At 40.4% G+C, this 16902-nt stretch overlaps 1 protein-coding gene across 3 annotated transcripts in view; it reads right to left on the bottom strand.

Annotated features, from left to right (window-relative positions):
• Rnf17 (ring finger protein 17) overlaps window positions 1-16902 on the bottom strand; it is a 160038-nt gene that overhangs the window by 44449 nt on the left and 98687 nt on the right. For all 3 annotated transcript variants that reach the window (XM_021236394.2, XM_021236396.2, XM_087199443.1), the window contains exons 21-23: window positions 5396-5623; window positions 4636-4786; window positions 4366-4484 (exon numbers count right to left, since the gene is read on the bottom strand). In XM_021236394.2, coding sequence (XP_021092053.2) covers window positions 4366-4484; window positions 4636-4786; window positions 5396-5623 — 498 coding nt within the window. The remainder of the gene's footprint in view (window positions 1-4365; window positions 4485-4635; window positions 4787-5395; window positions 5624-16902) is intronic.

Raw genomic sequence — 16902 nt, 5'->3', positions numbered from 1 at the left:
AGATGCCGGGGGGTCTTGCCTCTAAGTAGGCAGAGGAGCTCCTAGCCTCTGGCTCACCTTGCCTTTATTCACCCAACACAACCACAAGCAATTAAAGCAGCACAAGGTCCTCCTGCTTTCCCATATCCATTAGTACTTACTCCGGTAAACACCCTCACCTCGGATGTCCTAACTTTTCCCTAGACCCTGCAATTTGCCATCACCACTGAGCACAGCCTTTCTCCTTTGTGCTCACAGGGGAGGCCAATTAGGCCTCAATACTCCTCTGGTCTCTGACATCTCCTGGCATACATTTAGGCCATCAGTGATGACTGTTATTTACCTTCTCCCAGCCAATTATTTTACTAAACTATGTCTTTCAGGGTTAGCCACTCTCGATTGATTTTCCTAGATCAGCAGCATGCCTTTTCAATACAAAGGTTAAAACAAACTTTCATTCACTTTCTTGAACTGTCATTTCTTTTTCACTTAGCAATATGCATTCTAAATTGATCCATGTCTTTTCAAGCTTGGTAGCTCATTTCTTTACATTACCAAATACTATTTGATCGTATAAGGATGTATCACAGTTTATCCATTCACCTGTTGGAAGACATCTTGGGCGCTTCTAGTTTGGGGTAATAATGAACAAAGCTATATACATATTTGTGTGTAGGCGTTTGTGATGGTAGAACTTTTCAAACTAGTTGGTAATTAAACAGACTTGGCCAATCCTTTTTCTTTTTTGGTCCTTCCTTTATGTGCATTTCCAGTGGAGAGATGCTGCTAGTTCTACAGCATTTGGGTGGGGGGGTCAACAACGTAAGTCAACTTGCTCCATGTCCTTCCATCTGCCTGTGTGTGATTCAGCTCCCTCTGTTCACTAAGCCACCAGCCTTCCTGCCTGGAAAATGATATTGCATAATCCTCTGCCCGAGTCTCATTATTTTTGTGGGTTTTGTATATTTTCTTGTCCTTCACACTGTCATTTTAGAGGGGCTGGGGTAGGACTTAATGTCAGTGTTGAACCCATCAACCTCAATCAGAAGTAACCCCCTTTCTCAGAGGCTCAAGATTTAAGCTCCCTGGGGAGGAGGGACTGGTTAGTCCATTTTCTGTTGATGTAACAAGATGCCCGTGGCTGGGAATTTTAAAGAAAACAGGCTTCTTTAGCTCCCAGTTTGGGGGGCTGAAAGTTCAAGACTGGGCAACCCCATATGTTCAGCCTCCCATGAATGCCCCCGGCTGTGTTGCAACATGGAGGGAAGACAGAAAGGGAACTGGTCATGGGGAACACTGTAGAACCATGCGTTGGAATTATCTCACCACATAGCACTTGGGCTTCTGGCCCGTCAGGAGCAGGCAGAGAGGGCTCCAGCAGCCAGAGAAAGCCTAAAACAAAAGACCACAGTGCGATGAAAATAAAGCTTGGGAGGGGAGGAGGAGCCTGGAACCCTGGGACTTCAGCCTGGGGCAGAGTTCTGGAGGTCTCGTAGCTTCATCACTTTGTGTTGCTGCAGGCACCTCCTCACTGCATGTTCATGTGGGTTGTGGGTTGGAACATTCTGTTCCACGCATCTCTCCCACTGGGCCCATCCTGTCCTCTGGGGGATCCAGGATCCATCTCCTTCATCTGCCCAGAATCTGAGTCCTTCAGGGATTCTGCTGTCTTTAGACTTTTCTAGATCCAACTGACCACCTGAGGCCTGTCACCTCAGAGACAAGGATACAAGGGACCTTGTCATCTGCAGAGGGGTGCTGGGGAGGCATGGGCAGGAATTTAGGGGTTGGTGAAGCATCGTAAGAGTTTCTTCCTTGGAAGCACTGGCCAGTCTCCAGGGCAACCAGTGATGGCTGCTAGAAACACACAGCCCCCACTCACAGGGAGGAGACCCAGGTCCCTCATGGACATGTGTTTGGAGGATGGGACCTCCCCCACATAAACACTCTGCTGCCTCCCACCCTTCAGCTGCCCTGGGAGCTCAGAGTACCTGGGGGGAGCCACAAGCCCTGTAGCATAGACTGCTCCAAGCTGGCCACACATCTGCCCATGAAGTCTACCAGTCGGCCCTGACAACCACCACCAAAAAGGTCTGCAAAGAACAGGCAATACAGGATCATGGAAGGAGGCCCAGCTGAAGAAAGCTTCTTCTGGCAAATCTGCTCTGCTGGATTTCAGAGCCTCAGTTTCTCCTACCTGTCCCCTGGGTTTCTGTTGGCCTCTTGTCCTCAGCTGGATTAGACAGAGGTCTCCCAGAGTCTTCGATTTGCAGGGAAGGAGTAAAGTAACCCCACAGAGAGGACACAGAGGCAAGAGACCGGAATATATGAGTTCCTATTCTAGCTATTTTCTGATCTTCCCTGCCCCTCATCCTGGTGATCAAACTATCCTTAGGATGCAGGAGGAACAGCCCAGGCTCTCCTGATGTCCCAATGCTTGGATCCGAAGTGGACATTTGATGAGGGAGAATTAATCCAGAAGTCAAATAGATCCAGCATCTCCTCCCTGGTGAGTCTTGCCCTGCCTGTCATCAGGCACCATGGCTAGTAAACCTTCCCTTCCATTTGGGCTGTGTTGACAGGGCACTTCCTCCCTGCCCAGAGGTTGAGTGCGGCTAAAGATGGAGACTGTGGTCCCACACAGGGGCGACGGACAGTGGCTCCCTGCCAGGATCTCAGCGTTTCACTCAGGTGTTCTTTTTAAAATGGAGACATAATTCACACAGAGAAAATTCATCAGTTTGTAGAGGTCTCAGTCCATAATCGGCTGACTCCAAGGTAGGGATGAAAACAGGCATGGCAGAGCAGAAACAACGTGACGCGCACAAGGTAGCAAAGTGAACAAGGGAGCTGAATTGCCATTTTTAGTATTTGCCTTGTTCTATTCCATTTAGTTTTCTTCTTTGGGATGCCTACTACATTTATGGTGGGTCTTTGTTGTTTTTGTTCTATTCCAGATATTTTGTATTTTTGTATTTTCTTTTGTATTATATGGATTTTTTTCTAAATTTAAAAAAACTGTCCTTTTTTTCTCATAAAGCTTTCATTGTTTTCTTGCTTTTGTATTTTTTGTAGTTTAGTCTACAGTCCTAATATTTTTAATTTTTCCTGTGATGTCATGTCTTTTCAAAGTTTTCTTTAATAATCTTATTTTTGAGCTTTTAAATTCTGTGTTAGATTCTTTCAGAGCATCTATCATCTTCAAAATTTCTTTCAGGTCATTCTGAAATGCCAGATTATAGTTTCAATGTCTTGTCATGTCTTTCTGGTGTATTTTCATTACCTCTATGGATATTATACGGCTTCTTCCCTTTTTCCTCATAGTAGTTTGTATAGGACATAAATGAAATCCTTTCTTTTGCTGTTGTAAGTGAAAGAAAAGTTCTTATGCTTTTATGAGGAAAAAGTAGATCACAACTGCTCTTCTAGCTTCATATTTCTAGAATTCTCACTTTTTTCCCAAAGTGACAGAAAATACGGCCTTACATAGTAGAGTCTTTCCTCTTTGTTACTTTCTCATACTTCTATCTGGATCTTTTCTCTTATTTACACACCTGTCTTGCTCAAATTGAACTCCAATCCCAGCAGTTTTTCCTCAATGTGTGTGTGTGTGGGATCATAGAAAGAAGCTTCAGTTTACTCTGGAGAGGCTATATGGCTAAAAAAGAGGCTTCAGGACCATGCAACTATGACACATTATAGTACTGCAGTTAGTTTGCTATACAGAACTACATCCTGTATCACTCCATTCTCAGATTAGCCTGCATGCTCCAATGAAATACTGTGGCTGACTCCTATTTTCAGAGCCACCTGAACTCTGGTCAGCTCTCCACCCCTCCCTTCCACATAATGCTGATTATCATAAGGGTTCTGCTTGATAATGTGTCCCAACTGCTGATATTTAGAGGCACATGGGATCACTTCTTACCAACTTTTCTTGCAGATGTTGACTATGTAGTCTTTAATTTTACTATGCAAGCTGTAAATAATGGAATTCCAGGAGACTAAAAATTATGCCATGCCATTTTCCTAGAATCCCCTAGAATTCACTAACTGTTAATTTATATATTTTAGCTTTCCATGCCATTCTAAACTTATGAGATATATTTTATTTCTATCTGATTTTGTTCCTCAAAGCTTTTAATATTCAACCATTTAAGTTTTACCTAGATAACTTTCATATTCATTATCTGTATTTCCTTAATGCCACTAAATTTATGTGCTCCGAATATTTATCTTTATCTCTTCTTAAAACCCTGAATTAACCAGATTCATGAAAATTTCAGAACATGTTAGCAAAATTAAAACTGACAAGAACTCATCCAAAAATATTTAAAATCATAATATTCAATAAGGAGAAAATTAATTCACTGAGCTAAAAACTACCTTATATCAACAAGAGAGCATTCCAAAGATAATCTTCCCATTGTCTTCAGATCTTCTTCAAGTTTTCTTAGACATTTAACATTCACTACTAGTTCAACACCTACATCATAGAGCAAGACCTATGGAAACAATAATTTTAAGTCTATGGAAAGACAAAAATCCAAAAACTTTTTTTGCAACTTGAAAAGCATATTAGAAATTAAATAACCATAGGAGAAAAATTCAAAGTGAATTAATTCATTTCCCCGATACCATGTCAGCTGCATTTACCTCTACCAACGTGTCTGTGACCACTCTGACGATCTGGCCTCTTCGCCACTGATTTTTATCTGGGATCTTAACAGCACAGTGCATATCAGTTTCCCATTTAATAGGCTTCCATTCTGAGTTTTCATAAGCTGTTATCATCTTTTCTTCTAAACTATATAAGGATTAAAAAAGTTTAACTTTCTAAATCTTTTCTATTAGAACTCTTTAACCATGTCTTCTACTGTCCCCCTGTCATTCCACTCCAGGCAAACTGGACACCATGTTCCTTCTTGAATGTTCCAAGCATATATCCACTACAGGCCTGTGAAGTAGCACTGTACCCTAAGATGAACTTACCTATGGGGGTTATTCCCTCCCACCTCCTGAGGCCCATTTCAAATGTCACTGCCTCTGTGAGTTCTTTCTCTTAAAAGTACCTACCTTCCCAAATGCTGTATTTTTCTCAATCACCATCATCACCACATGCTAAGTTTTATATATAATTGTTTCCTTTACCCAAATTTAAGTTCCATGACAGCCAAGAGTTGTCTGTTAGCCTCAGCACCTAAACATAAGCTGTCATGGAGTAGGTACTCAGTAATTACTTTCTGAACAAATAAATTCTCATATCGTGAAAGTAACCAACAGAAACACTATTTTATACTTTTAAATAAACACTATTTAGTTGAAATAATTTTGTTACTTTCAAAATTCTATGTTTATGACTTCTAGATCTTTGGAACAAAGCACTTTATATGTTTTCCCTATATATTCATTATACCTCTTAACTAAGTTTTCAGTCAATAACCACTGAACATAAATCTTCTCAGGAGATATGACATTACAGATATGTACAGGCAGTTCCTTGTTATAAAGAGACTGGAAAATCTCACTAGGTAGAGATTTTACAGACACTGGACTTAAGTTGTTTACTTCATGTGAAATAATTTCTTCTGGAGAAGGATCCCATACTTCAACATGCTTTTTAGAATTATCTCTGGGGATGTATCTGAAAAATAAAAGCAAAAGGAATAATTAGCAAAACATCTGGGGGGATTAAAAATGGCAAAGTAGAGATGGCAGCAAAATGTAACCTCTTCAGGACCTGAAACTGAGACATTTCCAAAACAACTTGGTGAAAACAAGAACAAATCTCTGGGAAATCAGAAGGCAGCTGACAGGAAATCTAGAAACTGCAGACAAACTGGACAAAAGAAGCAGGTTGGAAAGCTAACACTGGCTCCTGGCAAGGGGAGTCCTGTCTCTGGTAACACAAGGTGAGCCTGGAGAGGGTCAGCAGCTCCAAGAAGAAATAATGGGCCAAGCCAGAAGTTCTAGCCTCCCAAAAAGCCCACAGCTAATGTAAACTACAAGCAGTATGGGGTTTTACTGTAAAAGTGACTCCTGCATGGCAGAACAGAGTTGGAGAAGAAGTCCGGTGTAGTGCCTAACATATCTGAGTGATTAATCAAGAGTCATTTTGGAAAAGGATTAACACTGAGCTAAAGAGCTACACTTCAGGTTTTCTGGGTCACTTCTACCACAGTGACTGGGTGTGAAACAGCTACAAGAGACAGCCAAGGAGAGGGAACAGGCTAGACACAGACCCCCCTTGAGTGCAAGCTCCATCTGTGACAGTCCAGGGTCCTGCCAGGTGAATTGAGAAATCAGGCTGGTCATATGTGGCTTTCAGGCCCACTGTCTACATCCAACACAGAGCTCAGTGGTCTGTTTACTTTCCCCATCTAGCTCAGTCTGGATGGCTGACACAGCTTGGGATGTATAGACATAGGGCTCTGGAGTGGGGAGGGGGCACCTCACAAACCCACATGTTGTAAAGCTAGGGAAGGAAAGCTCTAACTTGTGGCACACAGAGGGGCATGAAAACTGGGAGCAGATGGAATGACTTATAGCCCTATGGCAAACACCATGGACTGACCATGCCTAACAGGAAAGGTAGAGTAAGATTCAGTATTCACACACGAAAATGTGAATGTGGAAACAGACTAGGTCTTAGTAGTGACTCACCATCCCTCTGCCGTATCTGGTAGGTCCCAATTCCTCCCTCAGACCCTGGAAAGGTCATTCAAAAACATAGAGGATTTTTTTGACTCACTTTTTTTTTTAATATAGTAAACTTTAAAGAATTTATTTCAACTTCATTCATTTATATTTCTTGGAATGGAAATATATACATTATTCAGCAATAAACACTTAACGGTTTAAATTTACACTGTATTTGCTGAAACCTGAAATTCACTCCAATTAAATGAAGAAAAAGGGTACAAAAAATTCTTTCTTTTGCTCTTAATATTCAAAATATATTCAAAATAACTTTTAAAAAAAATTTTGGTTCCAGCGATCGAACTCGGGTCCCTGTGCTTGCGAGGCAGGTGGCAGAACCACTGAGCTAAATCCCCGGCCCAAAATAACATTTTTACACCAGCAAAAACCTTTAACCAAAAATCCACAACTACACTTCCCTAAGTGTAATAAGATGGCCACGTTTAATTATTTTGATTATTATGACTCACTTCTTTTATACCTCATTTTTTGGAGGGGTGGGGTGGGGTGACAGGTGGGAAGGTTTTATGTTGCTTTGTGTTTCTTTCTTTTGTTCTTTCTGTTACTTTTATCTATTAATTTCCTTTTACTCCTTAACAGGATCTTTACCTCCCTTCTCTCTTTCTCATCTTCCTTTATTTTTCAAATTTTATTTTTTCTTTTCTGCCTTCCTCAACACCTCGATCTTTAAATAGTATTATTAGTAAGCATTAATCATCTTTAGATATTTACTTGACTCTGCTATTATTGTTGAATTATTTTCTATTATTAATGGTGGTATACTTGTTGGATTTAGTAGGTATTTACTGTATGTCAATATCTGGTTTGTCTTTGTGACTATATTATAATTACAGACCTTTTTCCTATTGCTAAGAGTGGTACAGTGGTAACTTTTACTGGTTCTTAGGTCAATATCCAATTTGTCTTCTTTTTGCTTAAATTCTTTTATTGGTACATTTTAGGTATACAGTTTGTCTACATTTATCATTGGGTGCTTGTACCTGTATATGATGTATCTTGGTTCTTATTTTTTCCCCATTCCCTGTGCTCCCTTCACCCCTTCTACCCTTCCCTATTTTCAAAGACTTTGTTTCCATTTTTTCTCATAATTTTTCCTTTCCCTTCTTTCCTTTTTGTCTTTGATTTTATTATTGTTGATTTTGTTACTAACTGCCAGTGGCAGCATACTTGTTGCAATTAATTAGTTTTTACTGTATGTAGATATCTGGTTGGTGTCATCAACACTAGTGAGGATCATTTCCAGAGAACTCAATGCTGGCCAATTGCACTGGTCCCTTCACTTCCCAAATTAAAGAATGTGGTCAGATCTTGGGACAGAGGCAAAGGCCTAAAGCAGTGATGGTGAATCTTTTAGAGACAAGTGCCCAAACTGCAACCCCAAACCCACTCATTTATTGCAAAGTGCCAACACAGCAATTAAACCTGAATACTAAATTTTTACTTTAGAAAAATCTCCATTAATATCTTTTATCTTAAAAGAAAAACAACACGTGCCATAGGTTTGTCACCTCTGGCCTATAGATAGCCACACCCAGAATGCATCAATGGAAAGCAGACACTAAAGAGGCCTCCACACCAGCAACAAAGTCTTCCTACCCTAATAGGCCTTCAACCCTCAGCGTGTGCATGAGTGCACATACACGCACACGCGCGCGCACACACACACACACACATATACACAATAGAAACATGAGAAGACAAGGCAACAAAATGCCTTCCCAAACTCCCAAATCCACCAAAGCTCATCCATGGGGCATCGATGAGGCAGAAATGAAAAGCAAAATAGGTGAATAATGTATGATTAAAGAGGAGACAACAGATCAACAACGTGAACGCAAAGATGATATAACTAAACAGATAATGGACTTAAAAAAATAATCAGTGAGTTTAAAGATGCTATCAAAAGCTAGGTGAGCTGCATCCATTTTTCTACAAATGACTCAAGATTATCTTTAAATGATTCAAGTTTCTCCTTCCTTACAGCAGAGCAGCACTCCATTGTGCATACATACATTTTCTTTATCCACTCATCTGCTGATGGTCATATAGGCCACATATAGTCCAAGATTTAGTTATGATGAGCTGCGCTGCATGCATGGGTATTCATTTACCCTTGTAATATGCCTTTACCTCATTGGGAAGATATTCAGAAGGGGAATAGTTGAACAGGTTCCTATTTTTAGGTTTTTTTGGAGGATTCTCTATACAGTGGTCGTACTAGTTCACATTCTCACCAATAATGTAGGTTTTTTTTTTTCTTTTTTTTTTGGTTCCGGGGATCGAACTCGGGTTCTTGCACTTGCGCAGCAGGTGGCGAAACCACTGAGCTAAATCCCCGGCTCAGTAAGATGGAATTTTGATGTTGACTTACTTTGTATTTCTCTAATGCTCAGTGATATTGAACATTTTTTCATGTATTTTATTGGCCATTTGTACTTCTCCTGAGAACTGTCTATTCATTTCAGTTGCCCATTTTTTTTGACTGTATCTTAAAGGGGTCTTTTTTCATTTTTTATATATTCCAGGTATCAGTACTCCGAGAAGCTGGAAAAATGGTTTTCCTATTCTGTAAGTATCTCTTCATTCTGTAATTTCCTTTGCTGTGGAGAAGTTTAATTTGATACAATCTCATTTGTTGATTCTTGATGTTATTTCTTGTGCAACTGGGGCTCTGCTCAGAAGGTCCTTGCCCTGTCTATGACTTCCAGTTTTACCTATTTTGTCTTCCAGCAGATTTAAGTGTTGTTTTAATATTCAGATCTTTGATCTATTTTGGTTTTAATTTAGTGCATGGTGAGAGATATGGGTCTAGTTTTAATCTTCAGCATGCGGAAAGCCAGTTTTTCCGGCACTATTAAAGAAGCTTTCTTCTAGTGAAAATATTTGGCCCCTTTGTCAAATATAAGGTGGCTGAGTGTGTTTAGAGCTGCTTCTGCATCTTCTAAGCAGTTCCACTGACCTTGGATCTGTCCTCCCCTCTTCCCCCCATACCATGGTTTGTACTATCACTGTAGCTTTATAGTATAATTTTCAGTTAGGGATTTTTTTTTTGGTACCAAGGATTGAACTCAGGATCTTGTGATTGTGAGGCAGTCGATGGCACCACTGAGCTAAATCCCCGGCCCTCCAGTTAGGGATTTTGATGCTCCCTGCCTTGCCTTTGTTGCCTAGCACTGTTTTTGCTAGTCTAGGTCTCTTCTAGTTCCAAATCAATTTTAGGATTCTTTTCTCTAATTATTTGAGGTATGCTATTGGTATTTTGATCAGGACTGCCTTAAATCTGTATAACAATTTTGGAAGTATGGCCATTTTCACCATATTGGTTTTTCCTCCCCTAAAGCAAGAGATACTTTTCCATTTTCTGATATCCTCTTCAATCTCCTTTTTCAGAGTACTGTACTTTTCAATGTAAAAATCTTTTACTTCATTTGTTAGGTTGATTTCTAAGCATGTTTAACACCATTCAGAATCATCACTTTATGGAAAAAGGGATTAAAACCCTCTGCTAGCTTATTAGAATGAATTAGGGAGTATTCCTTCTCTTTCAATTTTATTATGAAATTTGAGAAATACTGGCATTCAATCTTCCCTAAAGCTCTTGTAGAATTCAGTGGTGATTCATCAAGCTCTGGGCTTTTCTTGGTACAATTTTTATTGTTTAAATTTCACTGCCTGTTACTAGAATGTTCCGTTTATCTTCTTGATCCGTGTTGATAATTCTTATATGTCTAGGAATCAATCCATTTCTTCTGGATTCTTCAATGTATTGGTTTTTGAAGCAGTTACTAATAATCTTCTGGGGTTTTGGGCTGCCTGTTGTGACTCACCTTTTTTTGGCGGGGGGGGGGGGCGGTACTAGGCCTCAAACTTAGGATCTCGCACTTGCCAGACTGGTGCAGTGCCACTCAGCTAAATCCCTCCCCCTTCCAGTACTGGGGATCAAACTCAGGACCTTGTGCTTGTGAGGCAGGTGCATTGGCACTGAGCTAAATCACTGGCCACCATGATTCGCCTTTCTAATTGCCTTGATTTGGGTCTTTTCTCTCCTTCAAAAAAAAAATTTTGTTTTTGGTACTGGGGATCAAACTCGGGTCCTTGTACTTGTGGGTCAGGTGGTGGAACCACTGAGCTAAATCCCCGGCCCTCAGCTAGTTTTTAGTGTTTTATGTAAATTCACTGATTTTTTTCATTAAGTTCATTATCTGTTATATCTTCACTGAGCTCACCAAGCATCTTACTGATCTGTTTTTAAATGTCCTCTTTCATCATTTTGAATAATTCAGCTGTGTGGCTTGACTTTCTCTCCACTGATGTTCATGGATGAGCTTTAGGGCATTTGGGAGTTTGGGGAGGCATTTTGTTATTTTCTCATGTTTCTTGTGTATGTGTATGTGCATGGGCTGAGGTCTGCAGGTCAACTGAGAGAAGAAAGATTTTGTTGCTAATACGGAGATCTCTTTCATTGGTGTCTGTTTTTCAGTGATTCACTCTCAGTATGGCTAAACATAGCCCTTTTCCTCTGTTTCAAGATCCAACTACCTCCATTATTTTGGTGTCTAAAAAGTGAAAGCATTGCCTAATCCACTGCTATGAAACTTTCATCTTGTGTTTTCTTTTAAAAGTTTTATGCTTTTATGGGGCCGGGGATTTAGCTCAGTGGTTCCACTGCCTGCCTCGAAAGTGCAAGGTCTGGAGTTTAGTCCCTGGTACCAAAAAATAAAGTTTTATACTTTTAGGTCTTAAATTTTGGTCAGGTATCCATTTTGGTATTAGATAAGGTTCCAACTTTGTTCTTTCAAACTTGAATGTGCATGTTTTCCCAAGCACCTTTTGTTAAAACGATGGTCCATTTCCCACTGAACAATCTTATCACTTTTGTTAAAAATCAACTACCACACATGAAAGGGTTTCTGGATTCTAGATTATACTCTGTTGATCTACATGTTTGTCATTCTGCTGGTACCAGACTGTTTTGATTACTGCACTTTCACAAGAAGTTTTGAAATCAGGATATATAAAACAGTTCATGTTGTTCTATTTTAGGATTGTTTTGGCTGTGGATTCCTTGAGATTACATATGAATTTCAGAATGGGGTTTTCTATTTCTCCAATAAAATGTCACTGAGATTCTGATAGAGATTGCATTAATCCATTTATCACTTTGGATAGTACTGACGTCTTAATAACATCAAGTCTTCAAATCTATGAACATGGGATGTCCTATTCATTTACGTCTTCCCTAATGTCTATGTTTTCTAATTTTCACTGCATAAGTCTCTTAGCTCTTTGGGTAACTTTAACATAATCCTCTAGGTGACACTTTTAATGGAATTGGTTTCTTAATTTTCTTTTCAGATTATTCATTGGTGGTATATAAAAATGCAACTGATTTTTTGTGACTTTGTTATCTTGTTATTTTGCTTGATTTTCTTAATTTTAATAGTCTGTGGATTCTTAGGTTTTCTAACATAAGCTCTGTCACCAATAAATAGAGATAATTTTATTTGCCTTCACTTTGGATGCTTTTTCTTTTTCTTGTCTGATTGTTCTGGTTGGGATTTCCAATACTATGCTGAACAGAAATGGTGAGAAGAGTCATCTTTGCTTTGTTCTTTTATTTTTTCTACCAGGGATCAAACTCGGATTCTTGCGCTTGCGAGGCAGGCAGCGGAACCACTGAGCTAAATCCCCAGCCCCTTTTCTTTATTCTTAATCTTAGAGGAAAAGCCTTTCACCACTGAGTATGTTTGGTGTGGATGTTTCATGTATGGACTTCACTATGTTGAGATAATTTAATTTTACTCTCCATTTTTCATCATCTGTTTACCAGGGATATTGGCTGATAATTTTCTTTTTGTAATTTCCTTTTCCAGCTCAGGTGTCAGGATAATGCTGGACTCATACAACGGAGTTTGAAAGTGTTCCGTTTAACTTTTAGAAGAACTTGAGAAAGACTGGTAATAAGTCTTTCAAAGTTTTGTAGAATACCTCAGTAAAGCCAAAATCTTTTGGGCTTTTCTTTGACAGTAGACTTTTAAAAATAGTATTTCAAGCTCCTTAATCATTTTTGGTCTGTTCAGATTTTTTATTTCTTCATGACTCATTGTGGTAGGTTTGTTTCCAGGAATTTATACACTTCTTCTAGGATATCCGATTTGTTTATACTAGTCTCTTTTATCTTTTGTATTATTAGTTAGTCTGGCTAATATTTTGTCAGTTTTGTTTATCTTTTTCAAAAAATCCAATTCTTAGTTCGTTGCTGTTAGGTTTCTACCAACAAAAGAGAACACCTAAGATAATTAACTTACAGAGATGAAAGGTTTATTTTGGCTCACAGTTTTGGAAGTTCTAGTCCATGATAATTAGCCCCAGTGCTTGGGCGTGTGGTGAAGCAATGTGTCATGGTAGGAGTATGTGGCACAGCAAAATAACTCACCTCAGAGGCAGGAAACAAAAAACAAAGGGGAAGGGGCTAGGGACCCACAATCCCCATTCAGGTCATGTCTCCAGTGATCTAATACCTTTGATAAGGCCCCACCTTTAAATGTCCACAGCACCTCTCAACAGTGTAACCCTGGGGACCAAGCCTTCTAAAAAATGGGCCTTTGGGAGACACTCAGCATTCAAACCACAGTAATAGCTTTTTTCTACTGTTTAAGTCTCTATTACATTTATTTCTGTTATGATTTTTATTATTCTCTTCCTGCAGCTGGCTTAGTGTTATAGTTTAGACAAAAAATGTCCTGCTAAATTCTGATGTGTGGGGAGGTGATTAGATCATGTGGTGTTATCCCTGTCAGTGGACTCATCCTTTGATGAATGTGCTGTTAGGAGATGGGGCCTGGTTGGAAGTGGGTCACTGGAGGCATGACCTGGAAGGAAGTTTCTTGTCCTGGGCTCCTCCCTTCCCTCTCTGCTTCTTGGCCACCATAGGTTGAACACTTTTTCCTCTTCCATGTCACTATGCCATCCTCTTTCTGCCTTGGGGTCAACTGACCATGGAATGAAACCATGAGTAACAATTACCTCTCATTCTTTAAGTTGTGGGTATTGGGTATTTTGTTCCAGCAATGAAGAAAGTGACAAAGACAGAAATAGGTACTGGAAGTGGGGGTTTTGCTACGACTGTACCTATGAAGTTTAGAAGCCTTTGGAACTTGTTTGTAGGAGGAGTTTGGAAAAGTTTGGAGAATTGAGCTAGAAAAGCCCTAGAATCTTGTGATGTGTGATTCTGGCTCAGAAGACCAGAATGCCAACAACAATTGAAATAGTAAAGGCCAGATTCAGGAGTTTCAGTTGGAAATAAGAACTTGACTGACAGTTGGACTGAAGTCCATGTGTATTAATACTCTGGCAGAAAATTTGTCTACATTTACCTCTGTACCTAAAAAGAGAATTTTTACTGTATGTTTCAAGCCATACTACAAACAGTATCTAACAATCATTGTTATAAATTATATTTACAGAGAATAGAAAGACCTTAGCTTAACAGAGCTTAGATGTTTACTCTCATTTCTTTCCTCCTTCATTTGAGACTTTCAGTGGAAAAAGGCAAGGCCCTCTTTTTTCTGCTTCTAGCTCCACCTGTGTCAAGGTAAAGAGGGGGAGCTACACCAAAGATGGCTATTACAGAGGTGTCACTGGAAGCCTCTGGTAGATGTCACTATTACTCTAGCTTAAGCTTACAGGTATTATATGTGGGTGCTACCTAAATATGGGCTTTGAGGGCTATTAAGAGTTCTTTTGCAGGGTCCATTCTTACTGTGTAAGTCTTTAGTGTGGAAGAATTCTTTGTCATGATCTTCAAAGCCTTCCATCTGTCCTTGTACTCTGCTCTGTTTCTCAGATCACCTCAGCCATAAGCCAGTCACTGGTGGGTATAAGCACAATGGCTTAAACCTGACTATCTTAAGAAGTATCCACTTAAAGAGGCTGGGGACGTCGCTTATTGGTAGAGTGCTTGCCTAGAATATGTGAGGCCCTGGGTTTGATCTCCAGCACTACACACACAAAACAGTTATCATTTGAACCCAGAAAATTCACATTTCTACAAATGGGAATGCGGACTACTCTATCACTATGCTATTCTCTATCCTGCCATTTCTTTTCCCAATTTCCTTTCTCAATCATAAGGGGTACCTAAGCAGATGTTCCACCTAAAAAATAAAATGCTAGTCGGCCCTACTGAGGTCCTGAGTTGCGTAGAAGATGCTGAATCACCCCACTGCAGACAGGCAGGTCTGCCCACACCCTACCGAGGTCCCCACTCCCACGGAACACAGGCCGAATCAGCCCGCTGCAGACAGGCAGGTCTGTGCATGCACTACCGAGGTCCTGAGTCACACAGAAGACACTGAATCACCCCGCTGCAGACAGGCAGCCACTTGATTCCACACTACAAAGACACAGAGGACACCAGACCACCAGACCAAGGTACTGAGTCCTACTGTTCCTGGCCCAGAGGTAGGGGCTTCTGAGCCATCGTCCCACTGCTCCTGGTCCAGAGGAAGGGACTTCCCAGTCACCATCCCTCCCGCTGCTCCCAGCCCAGAGGAAAGGGCTTTTGGGCCACCTTCTGTCCCGCTGCTCCCAGCCCTGAGGGAGGGGCTTCTGAGCCACCATCCCACTGCTCCTGGGCCAGAGGAAGGGGCTTCCCAGTCACCATCCCTCCGGCTGCTCCCAGCCCACAGGAAAGGGCTTTTGGGTCACCATCCCTACTGCTGCTCCAGGCCCCGTCCCACCTCACCCAGCTCAGAGGAGGTAATCCGTGCAGGCACTAACAGTCCCCCGCCCCAGTCAAAATGAGAAAACACGTAAATAAGTCTCAAAACCAGACTTCCAGATCACCTACAGCAACCCCAAAGGGAAATGAGATGGAACACTCTGATACTCAACCTCCTGGACCCACTGAACTGGCAACAAAAGGGGATCTGGAAAAAATGAAATCAGAAATAATTTCTCAGATAACAGGAGAAATTGTGCCCCTAGTGCAAGACATGATTAATAAATCTAGAGAGGAGCTCAGGGACATGATGGAATCCCAACATAAGAAACAAATGGAATCCATAAAAAAGATGCAAATAGATTTCCAGGACATGAAAAACTCCATTGAAAGTCTACACAGCAGAATGAGCCAATGTGAGGACAGAATTACACATATAGAAGATAAGATTGCAATTAGTGACCAGGAAAAGAAAAATTGCTTCAAAATTATAAGGGAACATGAGAAATCAATCCAGCAGCTGCTAGATGATGCAAAAAAGAATAACATAAGACTGATTGGGCTCAATGAAGAAACAGGAGAGAGTGCAGATGACATAAAAAACCTCTTCGCAGAAATAATGACAGAAAACTTCCCAAGAAGGGGAAAAGAGCTTGACATACAGATAAGTGAGGCATATAGGACTCCAAATAGCCTTGATCAAAAAAAATCTACACATAGGCATATAATTGTTAAGATTCCAGAAACACAACAGGAAGAACAAAGATCTCCAAGCAGTCAGAGAAAAGAAACAAATCACATACAAAGGAAAGCCCATCAGAAACACAGCAGACTTCTCAACACAAACCATCAAGGCAAGAAGAGCTTGGAGTGACATATTCCAAGCCCTAAAAGAAAACAGCCTCCAACCCAGATTGATGTACCCTGCAAAACTATCTTTCAAAATGGATGGAGAAGTAAGATACTTTCATGACAAAGAGCACCTTAGGAACTTCCTGAATACCAAACCTGCACTCCAAAGAATTTTACACAATAGCCTAGGAACAGACATTGAGGATCACAACCCCAGGAAGCAAAGCAGAATGAACCCATCTGGCATGACAAGAAATTAAATGGAAAGGGGGAGAACCCAACAAAAAGAAAAAGACATGGCAATGACAAGTCAATACATTTCAGTTATAACCATCAATGTTAATGGTCTCAATTCACCAATCAAAAGAAATACACTGGCAGAATGGGTCAAGAAGCAAAATCCAACAATATTCTGCATATAAGAAACACACTTAATTCAAAAGGAAACTCATAGACTGAAAGTTAAAGGGTGGAAAACAATACTCCATGAGACAGGAACCTGAAAAAAAGCAGGAGTAGCTATCCTCTTGGCAGATCAAGTAGATTTCAAACCAACACTGATTAAGAAAGACGAAGAAGGACACTACATCCTTGGAAAGGGAAGAATACAAGAGGAAGAGATGACAATC

The sequence above is a fragment of the Heterocephalus glaber genome, unplaced genomic scaffold (genome assembly GCF_053883595.1).
Source record: "Heterocephalus glaber isolate CG9 unplaced genomic scaffold, H.glaber_assembly_v1.0 deba00001719, whole genome shotgun sequence".
NCBI lineage: Eukaryota > Metazoa > Chordata > Mammalia > Rodentia > Bathyergidae > Heterocephalus > Heterocephalus glaber.
The sequence above is the reverse complement of the archived record's forward strand: the minus strand, read 5'-3'. Positions and strand labels throughout refer to the sequence as shown.